Source organism: Anabrus simplex, chromosome 3 (assembly GCF_040414725.1).
Source record: "Anabrus simplex isolate iqAnaSimp1 chromosome 3, ASM4041472v1, whole genome shotgun sequence".
NCBI lineage: Eukaryota > Metazoa > Arthropoda > Insecta > Orthoptera > Tettigoniidae > Anabrus > Anabrus simplex.
The window spans coordinates 182862098-182881674 of record NC_090267.1 but is presented as its reverse complement, the minus strand read 5'-3'; the positions used below and the strand labels follow the sequence as shown (position 1 = coordinate 182881674).

The 19577-nt window shown below is 38.4% G+C and overlaps 1 protein-coding gene across 3 annotated transcripts in view; it reads left to right on the top strand.

Moving 5' to 3' along the window:
* The window catches only part of LOC136866125 (gastric triacylglycerol lipase), a 116207-nt gene extending 100671 nt beyond the window's left edge, over positions 1-15536 (top strand). Inside the window, exon 8 of one of the 3 annotated variants that reach the window (XM_068226618.1) lies at positions 15127-15536. In XM_068226618.1, the coding sequence (XP_068082719.1) occupies positions 15127-15135 (9 nt within the window). In that variant the 3' untranslated portion in view covers positions 15136-15536. Of the gene's footprint in view, positions 1-5399; positions 5849-13284; positions 13616-15126 lie in introns of those variants that run through there. The other 2 variants (XM_068226616.1, XM_068226617.1) reach the window with 2 other exon arrangements.
* The last annotated feature ends 4041 nt before the right edge of the window (positions 15537-19577 follow it).

Sequence of the window (19577 nt, the reverse complement as noted above, 5' to 3'; positions counted from 1 at the left end):
AACATGATGATGAAGTGTCTGACAACAGTTGATAGCGATTTCGATATTGAGGACAACTCAGTCTCCCAAGCAAGCAACAGGTGCGGACGTGCTGAGTGGCGACTGCCGAGAAGTATGGTGGGAGTTGAGCAATATCGAGCGGCGATTGGGAGATGGCAGTTGAGAATGAGGAAGAACACTACTAAACGAACGGAGTACAAGAAAGATCTGGGAAAGATGGGAGAGGCGGTTTTTGTGGCAGCCGTGATAACTGTGTTACTGGTTATCGGTGGAGTGGAACTAAACTCCAGCATGAATGCCGATGGCAACGTCAGCTGAGATGATGCTGAGGTGATCAAGGAGGTGGTGAAGGAGGTAGTTAAGGAAGCCTGCCCACTTGAACAGATCAAAACATGATTCAAGACCAAGCCAAGGAGTTCGGAAATATGAGGAAATGGATACAAAACACGAAGATTCAATGAACAAAATAGGAAGTAATGAGAAAGAAATTGTGATGCTGAGAGAGGAAGTTGAAAACCTGGAAGAGTATGAGTTGAAACTGAAGAAAGTAGCAGAAACCAGCAACCAGGAACGTATGAAGGAATGTATATTTATATAAGGTGTGCAAGAAGAAGGGAGAGAAAACAAAGTGGTTATAATATACAAAGTGGTGGACGTTATCCATAATAAAATGAAAATTAATTTAGTGAAGTTGACATAGATGACGCGGAAAGGGTAGGTAAAATGAGAGGACACAGATCAATCAAAGTGAAATTGTTATCTACTTTCATGGCGGACATAGTGCTAAGAAACGCGGGTAATTTACAAGGTGAAAAAATCTGGGTGAAAAGAGACATGGGAAGAGAAGGGAGTGAGAATATGAAAATTTTAAAGAGACGTTTAGTGATAGCCAGACATCAAGGGCTGAGGGCGCACACAAGGGATCAACAGATGGTTGTATCAAATGGCAGATGAGTACGAGCTTGGTCAGCGACGAAACTGCAAGTAATGGAAGAGAAGCTCAAGCACGAAGAAAACTTGGTGACAAGGCAAGAAGGAAGGCAGGTCGCAGATCGAGCGGGGAGACGAGATGAGGTAAGAGCCGAACTCAACAGAGGGGTCAGTGGCCAGTGCAGTGTGGAATCAAAAGCGAGGATTCAGGAGGTGGTGGTGGAGAGTGACTCTCAAGAAACGGAAAGTGCAGAGTGCAGTGGATACGTGCATAAGAAAAGTCTAGGTACAAGAAAAGAAATGAAAGGAAGAGAAGATGAAAGGGAGAAATCTGAGTTTAAGAGATTTGTGGGGTAAGAAAAGTAAAAATATGGAAGACAAGGAAGGCAAAGTACGCCCTAAAATGGCAAGAAAAGAGGGAATGGAAATAGAGGGAGAGAGGGCCATAGTAAGAAGAAGTAAGAATAAGGGAGGAAATGGAGGAGGAAGAGAGGGCAAGCTATAACTAGATTGGAAGATAGGGTTTGTAAATATTGAAGGTTTGTTAAGTAAATTAGGTAATACTTCTTCTTCTTCTTCTGCTTCTTCTTCTTCTTCGTTTTGCCTCATGACTGAGGCATCGTGACTATCATAAAATTCAGCTATCTAGCCGATGAACCATACTCCGCCATTCTTCCCTATCTAAAACTTTCAATGTGGTTACTGTGAGAGAACTCTGTAGGGGGCCGTTCACCACGTCAATCCATCGTACTGGTACTCGTTCTCGTTGCCTGGTTCCATGGTTGTCTGGTAATAAGGAGGTCAAAAACGTACTGAAAAGGTTTGACATTGTGGCACTCTTAAAGACGTGGTTAGAAGTAGGAAAGGAGCTAGCGTGGGGGGTTGTGACCAAGTATAAGTCAAAAAAGAACACAATAAGGGTCGAACGCCGGGAGGGGGAGGATAGGGTGTTATTCAAGGAAGAGGTTAGTCAACTAATAGAAGATATTGAGAATGAGCTGGCAGAAGTGATCTGGCTTAGGTTTAACATGGGGTGGAAGAAAGGTAGAGTAAAGAAGGTATGCTTGGCTTTTACATACTGTCATCCCAACGGCTCCTCATCCGGCAATGATAAGTTTTTGAGAATTTATTACTGGAAATTAGTATCATTAGTGGGAAATTTGAAGAAGATGGAATGTTGCTATTTGGAGACTGAAATGCTAGGGTAGGTGATCAGAGCCCGATGTTCAGCAAAGTGGGTGAGATGATAATGGGGGAGGAAGAAGAAGTGAAGATAAAGAAAGAAATAGTTACGCAGAAAAACTCTTAGAATTGTGCACAGCAGGAACATTCAACATTCTGAATGGTTGGTGGGATGAGGATAGGGATGGGGAATTGACGTATATTACAGCTCAGGGAGGAACGTTATTGACTTAGTAATTAGCTCGGAAGACATCTTAGAGGGAATCAAATGGATGGGGATAGGAGACTGGGTTGAATCCCATCATTCACCGGTCTGGGTGTTGATAAAAAAAGAGTATGGGAGAGGCAGGGGATGGAGAGATAAAGAGGAGTATTGAGAAGGGTAGAAGTTATATAAAATATACATGGTAAGATAGAGCAAAACGGAAACTGGATGCCCTTATAAAAACGAGCTGCAATTAATAGGTGTGGCTGGGAATTGCTTTGAGAGAAGAAAATATTGACAGAGCGTTAGAATTCATTGAACACACAATTAAAAGGGTAGATCGAATAGATAGGGGTAAGAGAAATGAGGCGCGAGGGGAGGAAAGGTGGTATAATAACAAGTGCCAGGAATTAAATAAAAGAGTCATGAAATCACTAAAACAATATAGGAGAACATGGAGTAGAGAAAGAGAAGTTTTCTGTAATTTAAGGAAATAATACAAACTTAAAATTGTTGAGAGGAAGAATTTATGGATGAAGAAACAGAGTCAATAAATAGGGAGTGTAGGATGAATCAACCCGAGAGAGTGTAGGATAGAAAAAATAAGAAAGGGAAAAGGTCTGATAAACCGAGTATTGATTTCGACCAGTGGGTGAGCTACTTCCGAGAATTATCAGGAGAGAACGACAAATGGAATTATAGAGAGGGGAAAAATGTCTTCAGGTGAGATATAGAGATAACGACTTATGAACTTGATAAATAAATTGCAAAAGGGGCAGTAATTGAGGTGATAGGTAAACTAAAGGGTACGACGGCGAGGGGTAGTAATGGCATCAACAACCGTGTTCGGAAAGAAATAGGTAAATACGGGCAAATGATAGAGGGCACAATAAAGTTATTTAACAGGATTTTCGACAGTGGTAAATTTTCAAAAAATGGCAAACAGGGATTATATGCCCAATCTATAAGAAAAAATGGTTAATAAAAATCTCCCGAGTAATTATAGAGAGATAACTCTACTGGTCTCACTAAGTAAGGTTTACACAGAGGTAATAACAAATAGACTGAGAGACTGGGCAGAAGAGAAGTCTGTATTATCCATTTTTCCATGTGGTTTCAGGAAGTTTAGGAGGACAACAGATAATATAATTGCAGAGAAGATGATCCTAGGAAAATACCTGAGCAGGAAAAGAGGTAGAGTATACTTAGCTGCCATAGAGTTTGAAGAAGCGTTCGATACAGTGAGTAGAAGAGCATTAATAAAATATTAGAAAGGTTGAGGGTTATAAGTTAAAAACTTCATTTTCCCGTATTGAACTGAGATTCACAAATAGAATTAGGGAAGGTTCAACCTTCAACGTTCAACGTCCCCATACGCCCCATCATCAACTATAGACCTAGCCCATTATACAAATTGGCTCAATTCATACAAAAATTTCTTAGTAAAAACTATAAATTTCAGTCGAAAAAATCCGTAAAAAACACCATTGAACTAATCGAAAAACTGAATAAATTTGAAATACAACCATTTCACCCCTTCACTCATTCGATATTAATAACATGTATCCCAGCATCAACACTAAAAAACTCCTTCCCATAATACAAAAAACCTAAAAACATATAGCGAGCTAAGTAAACTAGAGATCCAAGACTTCATGCAGGTCCTAAAACTCGTAATACATAACAACTATTTGGCATTTGACAAATGTATTTACCGGCTATGGGGTCGCCGGCCTCAGGAATTTTGGCTGAAATTTACATCGATTTCCTAGAAGACACTGCAATTAATACCAATAACATTTTCTCAAATATACACTTCTGGTCTAGATATGTCGATGACACTCTGGTTATTCTAGATGATAGAACGGTTAATGCAGCTACCACCCTTAATAACTTAAACAAGATAGATTCTAATACAAAATTCACATTAGAATCCGAGTCCAATAACTCAATCAACTTTTTAGATCTTTCAATTAAGAGACTTCCTTTTTCTTTAGAATACAATATCTACAGAAAACCAACCCAAACAGCGACTACTATCAGAAAAGACTCCACACACCCACACGCACATAAATGCGCCACTTACTATAGTATGGTAGACCGTGCACTAAAAATACCATTATCCAAGGAAAACCTAAAGAAGGAATTGAACACCATTCGTGCCATTGCTAAGTCAACGGTTACAACACCTCATTCATAGAACGCATCATTAACAAATGTAAACATAGACTAAAGACAACATTAGCCAAAGAAAGACCTAACCCTGCCCTATTCGCCACCTTCACCTTTAACGAAAAGATACAGAGTGTAACTAACGTTTTCAAGAAACACAATATTAAAATTTCGTACAGAACCAGCAATAGAAACATAGATATAGTTCACAATTCCAAATCAATAAACAGATCCGACATTTACGCAAAGTCAGGTGTTTACCGTTTTCAATGCAATAACTGTTTTTCCTCATACGTCGGACAGACCGGGCGTAGCTTCAAAGTTAGATACTTAGAACACGTCAATGCCATCAGATATAATAGATTTTCTGCAATAGACCAACACATACATGACTTAAAGCATAATTTTACTACCATAGAACAAGACCTAGAAATTCTCAAAAACATAAATAAAGTCCCTTTATACGACGTTACGGAGAACTGTTTCATTCACCTAGACCAATTTTTAATCCTAACTTAAATCTAAACGAAATTTCAGAAAAATCCAATATCCTTTTTGACTTCCTAATCGAAGTCTTTAGAGGTATAAAAACCACGGGAGGAAAATCGATCTTTCACGCTCTCCACAGCACTCTTTTACGTCCCACACCACTACCACTCCGCCCTCCTGACCCGCCTTAAACTCCGCCTCCCTTCCCTTCTCCTCTCCCCTTCCCACTTCCCCCTCCCCTTTCCTCCCCTCTCACTCTACCTTCGTTCCTCAGTCACACCCATCTCACTTGTCCACAACTCTCCTCACACTACACACACAGCACGCTGAACAAGGTGAGTCTCATATCCTATCATCCTTGGCCGCGACTCCATTTAGAGTTCCATTTCACTAACTTAGTTTTTCTTTTCTTTCTTTTAAGATTCATCACCCTTGTTGAGCTGAGACTAATTTGAAGATCAACCTTATTCAATCGCTTAACATCAGCTGTCCCGACCTTGACTAAATTTGTTGATGGTTTTGCCAACTTCATATAACATTGGACCTGGACTTATGTGTCTTAATTGAATAGCAACAGAAGAGTGGACAACTTTACTACATCGTTTTATTATCACATTCAGACTTTTATGTTCAAAGCATCAGACCAATTTTATGCACAATACTCACTCATCAAACTACTGCGCTTTTATGTGTCACATCACATCATCATATTTTACTCATTTTCTTCTAGCCTTTAAGGAGAAAAGCAGTCCATCATTTATATTTAGCCATGCAAGATTCTTTTATGCAATATTTGTGATATGTACTTTGCCCGTTTGTGATTTTTGTAGCTGATGATGACGCAATAAGCGTCGAAACCGGTTATAATAATAGAATAAATAATATGTTGTGAACATCTTATACAACACGTTTTGTATTGAAAAGTTTGAACCTTCCTTAATTCTATTTGTGAAGGTTGAGGGTGTCAAGAAAGATTATACGAACGATTGAGGCGATATATCAGAATGATTATTGTTGCATTAAGCTGGAGGAAAATATAATTAGTCTGATAGGGTGGGACTAAAACAGGGATGCAAGTTATCCCCGATAATATTTATATTAATCATAAACGATATACTGCAAGGGCGCGGAGGAAATAACAGGGTGTAGCTCGTAATTAACGAGCTAGAGATTCCAGGACTGATTGTTGCGGATGACGTGATTCTGTTGACCTTAACAGGGGACGCTGTAGATAAGTTTGAACGCGATCTCAGAATATGCTAGAAAATGGTCCCTAAAATTTAACGGAATTAAACCAAAGGTGGCGGTATTGCGCAAGAATAGAGGAAGAGAGAACGAAGTGAAATGTGTGGTTCAGGGGGAGAGGATTGAACAAGTATATAAGTTAGTATATTGTCCCCGTTTCTACCATCACGGTAATTTGCCCCAGACTAGCCAGCCGCTCCCAGGGGTGCTCAGTTCGAACTATGATAAACAAATGCTCTAAAAATACATACACCCTGGAATGTCGGGGAACATATAACTAATTTGGACTCGGTGAGGTAAACTATAACCTACAAATAAAGCAAGGCGATGCATGACATCAATTTTGTAGGAAAATCTGCTTATTAAAATAAACAAGAAAACTATGAAAAAATAGCAAAAGTATCAAATGATCCAAAATTTTACAAGACCCAGATTTTTTCTTTCAGCTTGATAAAGTCCATCTTGATAAACAAAATAGTATAATGTTTGCCGACACACATACTTAAAATATCAAATCAAATCTTGAGGTTTCAGTAATTTTAACACATTGGCTTGCGTGCTCGCAGCACGCTCCTGGCTTTACTTTTGTTAACATTTCCACTCTAAATGAGTGCGTTCCCCTTTCCTGCACACTTGATATTGCAGTGGGGGTCCCTAACCTTAAGAAAAGACGTGATTTAATGCGCAAAAAGGGAGACAAAACTAATCTACCTGTACAATATATAACACGCTGAGTGGTAAAACATCATACGCACAAATATATACACCTCAATTATGAGCGACCTCATGAGCACAACAGAACACTGTGGGTCGGAACCACACACAATAAAATCGCATAAGACAAATATACACATTCAAAGAAACAAAAACCTGATGTCATATTTTCCAGGGCTCACCAAGAAACACATACTGCATTCACGCAACTCTCATTCACACAAATCCTTGATGGAAAATATAAGGAAACACAAGTTTACACATTAAACAACACATCCCATTCAGCGTATGTTCCTGAAATAAATTACATGACACAAAATCAATCAACTGGTGGACTTTATAGCGACACGCACAAATCAACATGGATTCCTGAAATAAATTACATGACACAAATTAATAAATATAACAGAGTAGGCTTTAACTTTCAACACATCATTCAACGTTGGTTCCTGAAATAGATTACATAACACAAAAATATTCCTCAGCGCGGTTATGTCACAAAAGAAAAGCCAATGTAAACGTCGTGATATAAAATCTTGTCTACAGCAACACTTAGTGACATGGACAAAACCAATAAAATCATCACGAAGTATAGGCCTTTAAAATAAACTCTCATCGGTAGACGCACATATCACCCTCGCCAACACACGGCGGAATGACTCACAGCGGAGATTCAGTCCACCAAAGTAATGCAGCAATAATAAAAACACGGGGTCCAACCCTTTACACACGCTGCTCAACAGCCTACCCGAGGCATGTCACAAAAACACGAAGGTGCGGGCCTTTCAAATGAGGAACGCGCCCTCTTACTCAAAATCACACAAAATCATCACATGTTCTGAAGGTGCCAAAACTGAAAAAGTATGTGAAATGACGTCGTCTAACATTCGCTCGCATGAAAAGAAACAAGACCGCGCTGGTCACAAATCAAAGCACGCGAGCTCGTAAAGCTAAACTTGAATGATAAAATGGCCAATTCTGTAATCATACCATAACCTGAAACTAAGAAAATGCCACATAGACAATCGATCGTGTCTGAACATCTGAAAGTTACTGAAATATCTCAATCTTACAACTCGAGAAAATCGCGTTGTTAATACTAATAACAATAATAATAATAATGTTAATAATAATAAATTTACCTAAAATTAATTCTAATTATTCGGAACTTGGAATAGGAAACTGGGTTCGCAGAATTCGTGAATCAAACACTAAATTACGCTCATCTTGATCTTCAAAATGATCACAAAGATGACGCTATCAAAACTTGTGGATCCATACTCCTTTATCTCACACATACTCATTCACATATCACGCAAGAAATCCCAGAAAACGTGACGGAATTTTTCCGTACACTTTGAGCTCCCATTAATAATACTTTAATCTAGTCCTTGCTGACATTAATTTGAATCCTTATTTACATTTATATTTAAGCCCCGAGACGTTCACTGCGTCTCATATATCAAAGCAAAACAAATCAAAGTAAATGAGGCCAAAATAAGAAACTGACTCGTAAAAGAAATGACGCCAACCACTCAGCTAAAGTCCGCATAAAATGGAAAGAAAGCAAGCTGTTACCTTATGCAAACGGTCCACATTTACGTTACAATTGTGTTTACATTAACAAGCTTCCTAACATTTACTTTAAATAGGATGTAGTCCTTCCAAACAAAAGCTAAAATTACTGAAATTTAATTTTTAAACTCACCTATTCCCTTTTCACATTAAACCACGTGCACACGTGCAGAATTTACATTGAAAATTTTGTACTCATCTATTTCGCTGACTCATTTAGCCGCCTGCCTTAGGAACAGCCGGCCCCCATCGTGTTTTAGCCGGTCATGTCGATGATGATACCTTCAGAAAAAGACTTGGATCAGTCCTTTTTTCTCCATCCTGGCGTAGAAAAGTGATGTCGTATTTTCCGTCGCTGCTTCCGCTTCTGGATGTCGTTTAAAACATCCCCTCGTTCACGATGTATAAACTAGGTCAAGAGTACTATAGCCGGGGTAATTTGCACTGACCGTGAAACCAGTTCTCATTCAGCCTAGCGGAACAACTCCTCTTATCTCACCGTAATTAGGTCAGATATTTCCCATGTATATGCAAGACTGGAAATTGTAAAGTGTATGCCCTCGGGAAACTGTTTACACAGGCAGGCTACTATGCATTCGAAATGGTTAAATGAAACTGTTCTCTCCCTCTGGAAATTTAAAGTCAAATGCCACTCTCCCAGTATTTGAAAACTTGAATAGATTAAATGCAGACTGAGCGTCTTCCAACAAAATTACAAGTCCCCACACGATCGCTCACGTAAATGAAAACTCCTTCTCACGATATGACCTGCATGAATCTCGACGAATAATAAGCTCGATAGCCCACGCGCTCTTCGCTTTTATCAATTCGTCCTCTAAGACGCCGTTGTATCCTCGATCGAGGTCATCATTTACATAGACCAATGCCTAGCTAAATTGACTGTGGCTCTATCATTTCATTGGTTCAACACATCGCGTTCGTGATGCTTACTTCAAACGTATATTTCCAGTTCCTGTAGCCTCTCGCCGGACCTCCGAAATGTTGTCCGTTTGTCTGGCCGTTGGAGTTCTATTGGTTCCTTGTTTTGCTTTGTGTACGCCATGTCTAAATTCCTCCCTCTAAACTTAGCTGGAGAGCAAATAAACCCGAGCTTCAAGCTCCCTGCAGAAATTGTAACATGTGCTGCTGAATGTAGATATTCCCTGCCAGTTACCAGTACTTAATAAAATACATTTTTCTTTATACGTTCGAATAGATGACTGATTAATTAAATGAACACTTCAATAAGGGCTTAATATCTAGGGGTGATTATAAACAGAAGGGGTGGGTGGGATGATCAAATAAAGAGAGCAAAAGGGATGGAGGAAAACCCTATCAGTTGTTAAAATTCTAGAGTCAAAGTTCCCAGGGATAAATTATAAAATTTAATGGTTCGTGCTAAGGACACTTAGTGTTAAGTAGAGTACTGTATGGAGCGTAATTATGAGCTCTTGAGGGAAATGGGATTATCAAATCAAATTATTGGTAAATTTAGCAAGGCGGTAATACGACTACCACAATGCACAGCGAAAGCCGGGACGGTATTCACGTGTGGAGAATATATTGAAGTGGAATGCGTTAAGAGAGTACTGAAATATTGGTTGCTTTTAAAAAGAGGGGAGGGGGTGAAGTGCTGCAAGCGGCATTCCTAAAACAACGGAAAAGTATGTATACAGAGTGATGGCTATCAAAAGTTTAAATGTATGTGGAGGGGTGGCAAAGGGTTACATTTGGCAAAAGGTCTGGAATAGAAGGAGTAGCAGAAGTCTAAGGGTGATTCCAAAGAGGATTAAAGATATACAAAGGCAAAAAAAAGGAACAGAGCATCCCTTAACATATTTAATAAGGTAATACAATTTTCAGAGATAAATATTAGGCACGTGGATAGAACTATGAGAGGGAGTCTATTGTGGTGGCTTATGGGTTTACACAATAAATAAGGGACGGATTAAGAGAGAAGGTCATTTACAATGTATATTACGTGGGAAATTAGTGATGACCTACACTTGATAGGCCATTGTAAAAATACGGGAAGGTAAGAGGGAAGCTTTTCAGTGCCAGTAATGGAGAGATATTAAAGCAAAGGGATGAACAAAAATTTAGAGTGGATGATTAAAGAATGGAATAGGGGAGAAAACTTGAATCAATATTTATTTGCGGTCAAAAAGCTGTGTTAATAAATTAAAAGAAGAGGGCACATAAATTTATGAAGAGTGTATCAAAGACAAGAAATGGTTGTGTGGGCTCACAAGGGGAAAGGTTGTATTTGAAAAGATAAGAAATGGTTGTGTTGACACACAAGTGGTCATGAATTTAAATGGAAAATTAAAACAGTGTCTGTAGTATTATAAACTGCGAAGACAGCAAGTGGACATGCAAGAGAAATGGGGGAACTAACTCAGCGGTTAATGAAATGTTATAGTTGAATCAGCAGGTCTTGGTATAGTGGGTAATACAAGGCTTGTTGACGCAATCAGGTCATAAGAGGCAGGTTATTAGCCTCTTATTGGGTGCCGTGTTGCCGTTCTTATCTCCGAATAGGCGAACATATTTTTTATTTGATTATGTTTATTCAGTTGGATGCCGAGAGGTATTCTTTATTCTTGTTCATTTGGATATCTTCTCTCCGAGCAGGAGAACAATCCTTGTTTTGATTTGATTGCGTTATTATTTGTGTTCCTAGGGGATGCATTCTCAAGGCAAACGTTTGTAAGAAATAAGTGTCAGATATAACTGAACGAAAATTGTGTTCCCCACTGTAATAGATTGTGCTACAGTGTGCATATCTTTCACCAACAAAAGACAGGGTCCGTTTAGACCACATTTCTAGCTCAAATCCACTCTGGTCCGTGTCGTAAATTATTGATGAGGGAATATAATTATAAAAAATCCCCTTGGCGGTCTTCAAAAATTCCTCCACTGGTTTGTCAATTTCTTCATTATTATACATATGGGATCGTGAAAAAAATTAGTAATCTTCATTCTCTTCTTGAATCTATCATCGATCAATACATTCATGAGATGGCGCAGAAATCACCCTTTGTAGACGGAAGTTCTTGCGATACTTCCAGAGAAAGTCTTCATCACTGATTCTTTCTTGCTCTTTCCAAGCTTCCTGAAAGCGAGAATAAACATTCTCATGTACGTATTTTTTCTTCCACTTATTTTTCCCAATTGATTTTTAACCTACTCCTTCCACGTGTAAAATGGACATTCCGATTTAACCACGTGAAAGTGCCTTTGAACGTTTGCAAATGACTACCGCTGCTTGCCACCTTCAGTAATTCAGATCTTCGGATCTTTTTCCTTTAAACATTGTTGATAGCGGGCAGTTTATGTTTATGTTGGTCTAGGAATATAGTCGGAACTCAATTAATTACACAGAGACAGACTTGTTACATCACAAGATTCCGGGGATACATGATGGAGTCTGGAATTCGGTCCTTCATACATCGCCTGTGGTCTGAGAATGATTTTCGCGATCAAAATCACTGTAGCTGACGCTATCATTGCTGTTCTCATAAACGATGAATGCCTCTTTGCTTACTGTCGATTAAGGGGTCGTTAATCAGATATCAATCAAAAATGATAATATTTACCAAAAAATCGTAATAAATTAAGTTACCAATCAATCTAAGGAAACATTGTGACATAAATTAAACAATCAATTACCTTTTCAAATGGTGTGCATAAATAGTGTGTGTTTATATCATTTATGTTGCCAGTAACTGTTAATAACATTTTATAAATATTTTATCACTTCACTAAATCAATGTACGTTTTCAAGCAAACCAACAAGCGCAGTGACCTGGGCCTCTGTATTTACTCCCTTAGAAGTTCTTTTAACAATCAGAATCGATTAATTGTCGAATTACCTTAATGTTTTTATAAAGTTTAAAATTGTCATTCAATTCTGCAATTATAACAATTTTTTAGATAAAGTAAACATCCCCTTCACATTCTAAATGATTCAGAATGTTTGAGAAAACATAAAATACGTTCAAGAAAAAATTCAACTTAATAGAGCAAATGATTCCAGAGAAAAAGTATATTGTACCGTATTTGAGAAAACTAATTTGTGATAACATGTATTCAAATGACCGTCACAATTAGTACACTAACACAGTCGATGCACTGAATTTTCAATGTGCAGATTCAAATGCTCAAAAACAACATGAGAAATTAAGATTTTCGTCTAAAATTTCATACAGAGGTGCATTAGAGCCTTCTAAATAAAATAATATTAAAAACGAAAAATATTTCTTCCCTATTTTTCAATTAACGCCCCCTACAAAAACCTGAAAATCAGTACATTTAAGTCGAAGTGCTGAGGTGACAAGTGTACAAATTCATATGTTGAAAACAAAATGAAAAATTACTCTGAAATTTTACACAGAGTTGCATTAGACGCTTCGACATAAAATTACACGGATACACTCTGTATAATAGAACCGACCCACCGGCTTACCTGTTCCCGCTCCGCCGCGTGCGCTTAAATATTAGCAGGTAGGCTGGCAGCCGGCCAGCAGCTAGGATCGTCCAATCCAACCAGTTGCAGTCACATATACAGTAATTATTTATATGTGCAGTTTGGCCCTAATTTTTTCGTCTATCAGTTCAAAGTGGCAGCTCATTCTTTACATGTGGTCTTCTTAAAAACTGCAGAACCAACCATCAAAATGGAAGGTGGGTTTCAACGTGATTCCCTTGTGAAGGAATAGATCTAATAAGGAGGAAATAGAATTTGATGTTCCATTCTTTGTCTGTTGCAGGACGTAGCTAAAACCAAGGAAGCACTGCCTAATGTGATCGCTTACTTGAAAGTGAAGGATGAAGAGTTCACGCATGCAGACTTCGCCTGGGCGATCAATGCCAAGTCCCTAGTGTATGAGGATATCCTCAGACTTTTGAGAAAATATTGAGCTTTACACCACGATCTCCAAGAACAGACTGTGATATCAGAGTTGGGAAGTAGTTGTGTAAAAGTATTACTTGTAATGATTATTTTTATAGTATATTTTACTTGTAATCATTACTTTTTATCAAATTTAATTTTTACTCACAATTAACTTGCCGAAATAAAAATATGTTTATTGCATAAAAGGGCCTAACATCTAGGTCATAGACCCCTTCCTTGGAATAAAACTGCAATCATTATACTCTAGTTATCATCCTACATCATATCGAGAGTTTGGCGCCGTTGAATCCCCAACATTCGTAAGGCTTCACGCAAAGGTTATTAACCAAGGAAAACTACAATACTATCAGACCTGAAGACATATATCGATATTTGATAGAATAGCCGCGAGCTTGGGCCTTGCGTTGCAAGGTTATTGGGCCTTATTTAAATAATGTTCAGTCTACATTCCGCTCGTGTCCGAGCCGGAGAGATTATCTTCTTGCTTGAATTCGCGATTTCACTATATTGAATAACGTTACAGTTTATTTTATTAGTGGTCTAGTGTTTTAGATGCGTTAATGATGTATAATTAGACGGTACGGAATTATAATTTACTTCTAATGTGTCCTGAGTATTTCCTGTTGCTTCAGTTGATTTTTTGGGTGTGTTGGGAAGATGTTTAAATTGTAAAAATATGATACATACAAGTAATAAATGTTATGTGCCGGGTCAACGACCTGATTAAAGCCAGGCTGAGTGGCTCAGATGGTTGAGGTGCTGGCCTCTGACCCCAAATTGGCAAAATTGATCCTGGCTCAGTCCGGTGGCATTTGAAGGTGCTCAAATACGACAGCCTCGTGTCCGTCAATTTACTGGCACTTACAAGAACTCCTGCTGGACTAACTTCCGGGACATCCGTGTCTCCGAAAACCGTAAAAGTAGATATTGAGACGTAAAGCAAATAACATTATTATCGACCTAATTATGGGTGTGCTAATGTCAACTTTTGGATTTCCAAAGACTAACCATTAATGGGAAAATAGGTTAGTAGTACTTACTGTTAATGTTTAAGTAACTGGTATATTGCTCCGGTGTCCGTTGAATAATTTTGTATAAGGTTTATTATAAGGGATGAAGGATTTCCTTTCGATTCTGATATGGAAATTCCTTGTACTTCACTCTAAAAATCAAATACGTTTTGAAGTGACATTACCGGTATCCATGCCCTTGTGTTACATTATTTTCACGCTGTTCCAGGTGTTGATTAGTGACAACTATGAATTTGAATTCCTTCAGTTACTGAGAGAAAGAGATATAGTGATATGACTGGGAATGCAATTACGGTAACTGAGAAAAACTTTTGTAGCCTAACTTTGATGACTGGTATCTATGTGGTATTATGTTGAAAGCAGTCCTTAAACGTTGCCTGAAGTGACAGTCTTTCATTTTTCTTTTAATCTTGTTTAGACTATTATGATTTACTGATAAATATTAGTAAACGTTAGTGAGTTTGAATTTTTATGGTTGTAGGCTTATATAAATATATCAAATATGTGTTACTGCTTTTAGATGATAAGTTACCGTACAGTAATATCATTTCTTGGTTTTTAACTTTGGAAACTTGATTTATGTTGATTGTACGAGTTCTTCTTTGTGGAAGTTATGAACGAAATCAGCATTAGTATTGTACCTAATCTTTCACCTCTAATTACAGAAAAGCTGAAGAAGAAAAATATTTTCCAAAGGAACCTCCAGATCTATAATGTAAACAAAGGTGACTGAGATAATACATGTTAACTCATAGCAGTAAAGGCAAGGGAATAAGAAATACTGAAATTTGACAGCAAATGATCCTACTTAGAATGTAACGTGTCAGGTTAGTTATATCTTTTGCTTTCAATCCTAAGAGATATCTTTGAAAATAAACTGATATTCGTACGAATACATCTCTAAGTGTACAATTGAAGTTGCAACTGTATTACCCGGCCAAGGCGAGTGGATCCGCGGAAAGAATGTGAACTAGTACTGTGATGTTTGCGCAGTGCTCGGAAATACCGTCGTACAGTCAGGTTCAACGAGCTAGAATAACATAGAGAGGCGGAAGCGCTACCTGGCTGAAGCTGATTGAAAGAAACGTCCGCCATGTTTCCAGTGGTCACATAAGCTACGGGGCGTGGCTGTTGAATAACAATTATTTTTGAAAATACGCCTTATAGAATCAGTGGTGCAAAACTGAAGACCGTTAGCTCGTTGGTCTGGTTAGATCAGGGGTTTCCAAAATGCGGCCCGCGGGACGTATGCGGCCCTCGAAGCCATATTTCCTGGTTTTTAACTTTAAAACTTCATTTATGTTGAATGTACGAGTTCTTCTTTGTGGAAGTTATGAACGATATCAGCATTAGTATTGTACCTAACCTTTCAAATCTAATTACAGAAAAGCTGAAGAAGAAAAATATTTTCCAAAGAAACCTCTAGACCTATAATGTGAACAGAGGTGACTGAGATAATACATGTTAACTCCTAGCAGTAAAGGCAAGGGAATAAGAAATACTAAAATTTGACAGCAAATGATCCTACTTAGAATGTAACGTGTCAGGTTAGTTATATCTTTTGCCTTCAATCCTAAGAGATATCTTTGAAAATAAACTGATATTCTTATGAATACATCTCTAAGTGTACAATTGAAGTTGCAACTGTATTACCCGGCCAAGGCGAGTGGATCCGCGGAAAGAACGTGAACTAGTACTGTGATGTTGGCGCAGTGCTCGGAAATACCGTCGTACAGTCAGGTTCAACGAGCTAGAATAACAGAGAGGCGGAAGCGCTGCCTGGCTGAAGGTGATTGAAAGAAACGTCCGCCATGTTTCCAGTGGTCACATAAGCTACGGGGCGTGGCTGTTGAATAAATGTTTTTTAAATACGCCTTATAGAATCAGTGGTGCAAAACTGAAGACCGTTAGCTCGTTGGTCTGGTTAAATCAGGGGTTTCCAAAATTCGGGACGCATGTGGCCCGCGAAGCCATATTGTGCTGCCCGCGAGAGCTTTGGAAAAATTACATATATTTTTAAGAAATATGAAGAAAATGTACCAAAAATATTTCATAGCTCGTTCAAAAAATTATCCCAAGACAGAACTAATTCATTATTCAATATTACTTCCTGTTCTTAAGTATTTACTTGATCTGAATAGATTATATTTTTAAATGTAAAACCTTCATTCTTGAGACAGCATATATTTTCATATGGATATAATTTTCACTTGCATGTATAGCTTGTCCACAATTATAATAAAATGAATATGTAAACATTTGGGAATATTTTTCAATAACTTACGTTTGAATATTGTCATACATATCTTAATGATGACATAAAAACGTTTGAATTGTCATGCAGACATATACGATGTGCAACATTCAACCGTTTCATAATTTCCAACCTGTCTAAAAATGTTTTCATAGAAATGCACTGCCTACTTAATACAAAGAATTTTCACATTCATGTGAAACCGGTCCCAACTCCACAGAAACTGAACTCTAATCGCTAATGTTAATGAAATTCAGTGGTTCAGTGAACCCCCTAGAAATACGGTAGACAACCTTTTTGTAAAATGGTTAATCAAGAGCCTATTCCTTTAATTAGCTCATTATATTCACGCATGTAGCGATCATTTTGGCACCAACAGTGGTTGCTCTCCGGAACCAGCAAAGAGGTTCAATTCCAGGACTACCAGCGCGGGGCTGTGGGACGTAAGGAGGGTGCGCATGGCGAGGGGCTGTGAGGAGCGAAGTAAACGTAGCCCAGGAATATATTGCTGGCGAGTGGACCAGCGATAGACACGAGCAGCCCCGAAATTAGCCAAAGCAGTGTCAGCGCGCCGTTAAAATTTGCTGTAAGTGGTAGGTGTTAAAGAGATTTTAATTTCATGGTTTTACGATTCTAAGGTAATTAACCGCAATGAGCCAGAATATTTTGGTAATTACGGTTTGTATAGCATCAACAGGCGTGCGTAGCCTAAGTTTGTATAATTCATTAAACTTCTCATTAGTAATACGCGTTTTATGAAAAGTGCACAGCAAAGTACGTCAACACACAAATAACAGCAGTCTGCTTAATACACACTTGAATCAGTTATTCTTACGTAAGCAACTCTTCAAAATCAGAAGAAATTTGAATCAGCTGAAAGTAATTGCCTCATACTTTCTGTTTTTCATTCTTCATTGTTTGGTTACTTCTTCGAGCTGAACTGGAACGTGAAATAAATAACATTAACTATTATTTTTTGAAAATCCTTATCCATTTATTTATTTCCAGAATAGAGATAATGTGTATGTTCCTACAAAATATGTTGTTCATGTGTGCACACTTACTGAAATGTATTTCGGAGAGAATACATGTAATGGTTTAAAAACAGTTATGAAAGGGAATATACATAATGAAAGCACAGCTCAGTTGTATGCAACATTTTTCTTTCAACATAAACCTCACAAGCTTTAGATCTAAATTCAAAGAACACGCGCGTTTATTGCCTTATTAGTGTAATTTCTTCACTGTACCTGAAAATACGTGGGAGAACCCGCCTGGTGGCTATGATCGTTAAGGCGTTGAAGTCTTAAATGGTCTGACACCGTGGTTAGCCGATTCGAACCCTGTTGCTCGAAAAAGTTTTCACTATCAGAATGTTCGCCGGCAGGGTATGGGAGGTGGTGGAATACAATTTCTAATCTGTAGATTGTGTGCAAAAAGCCTGTATTAAATTACAAACCTCTCTGTAGTACTCATATAGAGTGAGGGCATATGACGCTGTTGATGGTGATTCGTCCATCGGATGGGGACGTTAAGCCTTCAGTAGACCCCTTTTGAACTCTTCGACAGGAGTAGGGTATGTGCCGGCACCAGGTTTCATCCTCCTAGTATCATATAACACGTTATTCATTACATCTCATTAACTCCTCTGAGGAGGTTGACGTCAGGAAAAGCATCCAGTCATAAAAACTCGCCACGGCAGATTAATCTCACCTCAAACCCGATCCCGAAGAGAAACGGGACACGGATTGGACTAACAAACAAACCTGAAAATACATGTGAATCATTCTGTAAGAGAGTTCAATTGAAACAGATTTGACCAAAGATCGGTCTAAAACGGGTTGGTTATTTTTAAGCATTTCTAAATTGATACACAAGTCTTCCTTTTTAACAGCAAAATAAAAGGCCTAATAGGTCTAATTAATCAATGTTATTGTCATTACAGTATTTCGATGTACCTTTACTTATTTTAATTATCTCCCGTCCAAATTTCCCGTTTCGGCTACAATTTTACATTAATGCATCCGGAGTAGTGTAGTGACGTAAGATGGCGGCAGCTGCACGCTTCCGGTTTCAGAATCCTGCTGTTCATTGCCAGTCTAAATATATATGTCTATATGTCTGTGGCGGGACCAACAAGCTAGAAAGTACTCTTTCTAGCTCGTTGGGTGGGACCGAAGCGCCATTGCAGCCATCTTGGAAAGAATATAACTACTTCCAATAGCAGCAATATTGGCAAGGAAAGTTACTACGGCTTCCGATATCAGCCACTACTACAGCTCCTCATGGCAGCCATGTTTGTTCCGACTCCGGTCAGTTCATCCTATATGGTGATTTCCACTTCGTACGTCGCCATCTTGGGTCTAGTTTACACAAACCAGTGATCTCTAGTCAGCGCCAGAGGAAATACAGCAGCCACACAGACCAACCACGATGCACTACACTACGCAGCTACTGTAAGTACATACTCTGTTTCTGATTCCTATCATTTCCAACTATGGATTCCAAAGAAAAAACGCCTTGTTAAGACTAGAAGCCTGGCGAAAGCCAGAATCACACGTATATACAACTTCGTAGTAAACTTTAATTGCGGGATCAAGTATAAATGCAATTAAAGCAAGACTACATGGTTTACCCAGAATAAGAGAAAGGTATGAAAACGCTCAAGATCAATTAGAACTGGAGGATGAAACTGAAGGTCATAGTGAAGATCGTGACAGTTTCGAATAGTTGTACTATGACGTAGTAGGTAAAATTACAACATTTGTACAAGAGAGTACAGAATCACGGTTGAAACAAGGCAACTTTTCCGGTAGAACCAATGATACTCACTCTGGTTCATTAAAGAGAGAACTAGGACTT